At 35.9% G+C, this 6,821-nt stretch overlaps 1 protein-coding gene across 16 annotated transcripts in view; it reads left to right on the top strand.

Annotated features, from left to right (window-relative positions):
- LOC106868006 (rho guanine nucleotide exchange factor 28) overlaps positions 1–6,821 on the top strand; it is a 561,000-nt gene that overhangs the window by 481,121 nt on the left and 73,058 nt on the right. For all 16 annotated transcript variants that reach the window (XM_052976095.1, XM_052976105.1, XM_052976107.1 and 13 more), the window contains one exon: positions 5,762–5,790. In XM_052976095.1, the coding sequence (XP_052832055.1) occupies positions 5,762–5,790 (29 nt within the window). The remainder of the gene's footprint in view (positions 1–5,761; positions 5,791–6,821) is intronic.

The raw sequence follows: 6,821 nt of genomic DNA, 5'->3' as shown, positions 1-6,821 counted from the left end.
GGGGCTGCACCACTGCTTGACAACTAGTGTCAATGTGTTTATATCCCTGTAACTTAATGGCTCAGCAAAAGAGACTGATAGAGTAAGTACCATGCTTCAAAAAAGTAAGGACTGAGACCGATGCATTCAACTGAAATTTCAAGGTCCCAGCACAGCCATGGTCAAATGACAAACAAGTAAAAGATGAAAGTTATACGATATGCCCATTCCAAAGACAATAAGGGATGATTTGGTTGCCATTTATAACTCTCAGGTCATTCTGGCAAATCCAAGATTGATTTAATGTATTATTCAGTCAGTCTTTCATGAACCTTAGGACTTAAGCCGGATCTTAACCCAGTTCCCATGGCATATGACTGAGATTACAACACTCCCCACTGAACAGGATGCTGGTCCATCACAGGATTAACTTCCCAGCTATTGCTGGAACTCCTTTACAGTTGAGTGAACTGCTCAGAAACACAATACACTGCCTGGTTCAGGAATCAAAACCACAATCTTTATGACAGTGAGTGTAACACCCTAACCACTAGGCTACACACAATGTATTATTAGCAGATTTTTGTTTAGGCTGAATGCAGTGCCTCCAAGTGTTCTGTGTTTTACTTTCTTGTTTGTCTTCTATTCTACAATGAAACCTCTCAATCTCATAAAGGAATCTAATGTGATTGCATGGCCTGCTGGATTTAGTAGCCAAATCTTCCTCAGATCACATCATATCATCTGAAAAAAAAAAAAAGTAGGTGGGTAATGGTTTAGGTTGTTGTGTATGCTTGTTAGTTCTGTTGGTAGTCATAGCTGTAGCTGGCCATATAGATTTGGTTTGAATACTATAGTTGTTATTTCATATATATTTTTGATTGTGTACATCTAAATCCACTGTTTGGCACTTATAGGGTTACTGATACTGCTGAAATGTTTGTGTTTATGTGCTTTATTTCTTCTTAATCTGGACTGCACAGAATTAGTAGTACTATAGGCTTTGTGGAGTTGGATGCACCTGGTGCTTTTGTAGAGACTGGGATTATGTGAATTAAAGCTTTCTGCCGAGACAAACTCGCATATCAAGGTGGTCTTTCATCGTGATTGGTTTTCTTTCATCATCAGTGGTTTTCTTTCATCATGTGTAGTCTGTGTGCAACCCATGATAATGCGAAGTGTTGTATTTTTATATTCTTTGTAGTTTATTGTAACTTGTGAAGACCTAGAGGCCCAACCAAATCTGACATCTGACGTAATATATATCATATTGTTCTTTGCTAAATGTGATATGCCTGTGGATGCTTTTAGAGAGAGAGAGAGTGTGCATGTGTATGTTTTATCTTGTCTTCTTACTTCATGTTTGTATGTATTACTTTGCCTTCTTGTGTGTGTGTGTGTGTGTGTGTGTGTGTGTGTGTGTGTGTGTGTGTGTGTGTGAATACTGAAGGTAATTCCTAATATTTCGTCTTCTATGCCTGTAGTATGTTTCTGTTGCTGAGTATGCTAGTTGTATTGTTTTTTTTTATATTGCTGTTAAGAAGAGAGAGAAGGTGGTTTTGCTAAGTGCTTCTTTTAGTCTATTTGTCTAGAGCAGGTATCTAGGTGGTTGCTGTAGGGATGGAATAGTTATGTAGCTGTGTCTGTGCAGCTACTAAGATTATTGTGGTAGATGTGGCATGTGCCAGAGTTAGAATATGTTCTAAACAAGTTGAGTTTGTGGCCTAGTTACTATTTTTAGTTGTGATTTAATTTTGTTCAGTTATGTGACTAATGCTTTTTTAGAATAGACTCAATACAATCTCATTTCCCTTATTATTCAATTTATGCAAGAACTTATTATTATGGCAAGGTATTATAAACAAAATTAGTTAGCTAACTTACCAACTTTTTGGTACGACAGCTGTGGTGGGATAACAGAAGTAGTGGAACTGAATTAAATACAATGCAGTATCATATCTCTTTATGTTCTGAGTTGACTTTGCCTCTCATCCCTCTTGTTTTGTGATTACAAGTACCTGTTATATACTGGGAGTGAGTGCAATTTGCTACATTACATATCTTCCCTGCTCTTTTGTAATCTTGTACCACAGTTGTAAATTATGATAGGATTCTGTGATGGCTGTGAAAGTGAGTTCCTGATGAGCAGTCTATCCATGGCTTGGTTTTTGATTCCTGCTTGTTGCTACTACTCTGTCAAAGCCTTAATATGAAATCATGATTTTTTTTTTGATTTTTGCTTTCTTCCTAGATTATGAATATTAATTTATACTGATTCCTTTCTTCCACACAATATCATTTCCTGTAGTGATGGTGGTATGATAGATTGATTGCAAAAGGGTGAAATGTGAAGTTGAAACTCTTTGTAATTTCAGAAAAGGAGTTAAGGCTGAAACACTTGCAAGAACAGGGCTTCGTCTCTGTAAACCTTCTACTGATCAATTCTCCTGAAATTATGTAGTATTCTGATACATTTCTCCAGTCAGTTTTTAGGTCAGAATTAAGATGAGAAGAGGTCAGGGTGAAGAAGAACATCTAAGAAATAAATACCCAAGGAAGGTCAGGAAAGAAGCACTAGTAGCTGCTCATCTGACCTATATTTCATTTATTATATATATTTATTTATTAATTTGTTGCGCTATACCTACCTATCTTACCCCTTTATACTACTCATTCTTTTGACCACCACGGGGGTACTGATATTTAGTCATTGACATAAAACACTATTTATCACTCTACTACTTCACATTCTTCTTAAATGACTCTAGATTGCTTTTCTGGACCCCATAGATAAATAAACAGTGGTTTTAGTTCATATTTGGCTTGGCGGATTAATTTATTTAACTCCTGAATATTTTTCCTTGAATTTTGAAAGACATCTAAGAATACTTGGTTTTAGTATTTCTGTATTACCTGTAGGAGAAGCTCCACTGCCTGGTTGGTTACACCAAAAGCTGGTTGTCTTGTTACCAATCATATGACATGTTACCAAGTCATATGACTGGTAACAACTCCAGTATTACACAAAACTAAATAAGTTAACATATCAATGACCTTTCATGTACTGAAATAATTTGGTCATTCTGCTCTGTGGTGTCTGATATAACACAAATTTTTGACCAATTTGGTAAGGTTTTATGAAGATTAATCGAATATTTTGTCTTTATTTCGCTTTCATTTTTCTCCGTAAATGATGGTGAAAATATTTTGGATTTTTAAAAAATTCCTATTTTGTGATATTGTTCAATGATTGTGCTTTATATAATATAAAACACTTGTTAACTGTTTTGTCTTAATCCCGCCCAAAATAAACTTGACTTTCATCTCAACATTGAAAGGAAAGTTAACACCTGCTCTAATAATTTATGTAGAAAGTGACAACAAAGGGAGCATTTACCTTGTTGTTTGACATTGTAGAAATAACCGCCAGATCATCTTCAGATCATATTAACTGTTTGAAAAAAATAACACCATAACATAACTCCGGATATAATGTACCCGGGTAACCCCACCTCCAGAAACAGTTAGAGGTATAGAAGATTGTCACAGTCTGTTTGAGCAGTTGATTTGGGACAAAACAACATTCTCCTGCAGATATTCAAATTTGTAAAGCTAGTCACCCATTGTAATATGGCCAAGCTGATGTAACACAATTAAGTTCAAATGAGACATGACATCCTTCAAGTTGCTGTCATTTAGTCACAAGTGAGCCATGATTGAATAGACATACAGTCGAAGATATTCCAACTGTGACCATCCTGGTTGGTGTACCTATTATGTCTTCTCTTCTCCTTTTTTTCCCCTTTTTCAAGTAGGGTGTGATTTCAGAGAGATTTTGCCACTGTTTTCACTAGACTGACTATGTCATGTAAAATTTTTAAAACTTCCAAGTGTTTCATCATCATCATCATCATCATCATCATAATCATTTGACATCTGTTTTCCATGCTGGCATGGGTTGGAGGGTTTGACAAGGGCTGGTTAGGCAGAAGACCGCATCAGGCTTCATTGTCTGTTTTGGCATGTTTTTTTTTTACAGCTGCATGCCTTTCTTAATACCAACCACTTCATAGAGTGGACTGAGTGCTTTTTACATGGCACCAGCACCATTTGATATACTTATTTTGTTCAATGATATGTAGTGCAATATATTTTTAGAAACTGCGAGCTACAAATTTTTAAGAGGAGGAAGATTTAGATTGTGAGACATTCATACCCTTTTCAAGATCATCATCATCATCATGGCTGCCGCAACAAAGTCCACCTGCCACATTTGTCAGTCCATCATCACTGCCTTGAAATTATTAAACAGGCTATACAAGGATGCTACACAAATGGCCCTACATGCGTAAATGGTAACAACATATGACAAATGAATGCCTTTATGGAGACCTGCCAGAAGTTAGTGAGATGATCAGGCAAAGATGGCTGTGACTATCTGGTTGCTGTGTGTGCCACCTTGAAGTGGAAGCATCCAAATTAGTTTTGTGGAATCCATTACATGTTGATGTAAGAAGAGGAAAATGTCGTCACACTTACATCGACAACTTGATTGCAGACACTGGTCTGGAATGTATTTAAGAGTATTAAGAATTGAATGCAACTTGTGAACTTGAGCTTTTGGATCATATTCTTGTATTACGTTACTTGATTATGAAGAAACTATATTCATATTATTTGCAAGTCTCAACTGCAACCATTATACTACACATTTGGATTCAATATACAAATTATCAAAGCTTCCTGTTTTTTTCCAAACAAGGTAATATTTTCCCCTAGGCCAGACATGTTTTTCATGGAAAATTGGAAATGAACAGTATCACTTATATGACACTGATGCTCATTTATAACCATCACTTGATGTCTAGACAAGGGTGTACACACTCACACGCAATGGGCTTTCCTCAGTTAATCCACCCACAAGGCCCCAATTGGCCCAGGGCCACAGTAGGAGACATCTTTTCCTCTCATATATTTACATTCAGTAACATTTTTTTATTAACATCAACCCACTGGTTGCTAAGTTTTTCTGATTTTTGTTTTTTTAGACACTTTAAAAAAAAAAATCAAAACTTTCTTTGTAAAATAGCTGCCAATCACTCTTTTGTGGAAACTTATTCGATGATATGATTGATAAGTTAATGATACATAAGGCTTTGGAGTTGATAACCTGCATGAAAATATCTATTTCTTCCATGCATACCTTAGTGTCTGACATTGACTGATGTGATTTTTCATGAAGTGACTTGGAAGAAAGATTACCTGAAGAATGGTTGCAAAGGTGGCAGCAGCACTGGTACTTCTGCCACCACCACCACCACCACCACCACCACTACCACCATTACTACTAGTACTACTACATGTCTTGTAGAATACTTCATGGGGTATTTTCTTTTGGCCCTATTCATTATATATATCTGTGTGTGTGTGTGTGGTTACTTCTATGCCTAACTGAAGTAGAAACATTTCATTGATAAGATCTAATAAGATTGAAATACCCACTGCTTTCTCCAGTTGACTAAAAACTAGATCTCCTCCTAACAGCATTATCATTATTTTCCAAAAATTTGGTCGAGTTCAATAAGCTTAACTCCCTTGCTTGCAAATTTATTTTACATTTTTTCTAACATTTTGATCATGTTTAGGTAGAGATTTTGACTTGTAATTTGAATGTGGCTCAAATAATTAAGGTTTTGAATATAATGTTAAATATGTGAGGCCCTGCTGTAAATTGAATTAATATTGTTTATTTATTGTTTCTTCTGTTGTTTTTCTTCTTCAGGAGGGAAATCTCTCACAGACATGGCCAGAGTAAGTATGCAAACTACTGATTCTGTTTTTGTTGCTGTTTATATAACAGTTTCTAGTATTGGCAGAAAGCCATACATTATTTAATCAGTCCTACTACTTAATCGATACGTATTCTATTGACCTTGTAAGAATGGAAGGCAAAGTCAACCTTGAAAAATTTTTTATTTAGGAATGTAAAAAGCTGCAGCTGATGGCACATTACCATTTCTGTCAGCCACTCTTTCTGTTATTACAATGACAAGTAAAGTGTAGTGGAAATGATAAAGGATTGCATTGGATATCAGGCTGTATCTTTGCTACATCAAAATTTTGCATTCTCAGCTTTCTAAGATTGACATTGCCTTTTATCCCACAAGAATTCTCACAACTTGTCCGAGTAGGACACTAGACAATTCAGTACGTTCTAGTGTTTTCTCTGCTTCAAATCTGTTGCATATTTAACCTTTTAGCATTCAGATTACTCTGTCAAATTTAATACTTATTTATTCACATTGTTTTGAATTAATCATGCATTATCTTTTAGATTTAATATTTCAATAATGTACTTGTATATTTTTAGAATGATGTTGTAGGGTAGGTGTGGGAGCCTGGATCTGGCCAGTTTGAACATAAAACATAGAATATTTGGGCCAGATATGGCTGTTTTAGATGCTAAAGGGTTAAAAAGAACTAGCATGTAATTTTTAAAAGGTATTATGTAGTTAGTGTTAGCACTAACAAAACATTAGGGTTGTTCTTTTAAGGAATTTTTATCAGTTTGATAACAGTTCTCTTATGAATTCGAGCATTGAGAGTGTGATAACCTGAAATTCTAGTGATGGAATATGCTTTCTCTGTTAGTGTTGTGTTCATCATCATCATCATCGTTTAACGTCCGCTTTCCATGCTAGCATGGGTTGGACGATTTGACTGAGGACTGGTGAAACCGGATGGCAACACCAGGCTCCAGTCTAATTTGGCAGAGTTTCTACAGCTGGATGCCCTTCCTAACGCCAACCACTCAGAGAGTGTAGTGGGTGCTTTTACGTGTC

This window comes from Octopus bimaculoides, chromosome 2 (assembly GCF_001194135.2).
Source record: "Octopus bimaculoides isolate UCB-OBI-ISO-001 chromosome 2, ASM119413v2, whole genome shotgun sequence".
Lineage (NCBI taxonomy): Eukaryota > Metazoa > Mollusca > Cephalopoda > Octopoda > Octopodidae > Octopus > Octopus bimaculoides.
The sequence above is the reverse complement of the archived record's forward strand: the minus strand, read 5'-3'. Positions and strand labels throughout refer to the sequence as shown.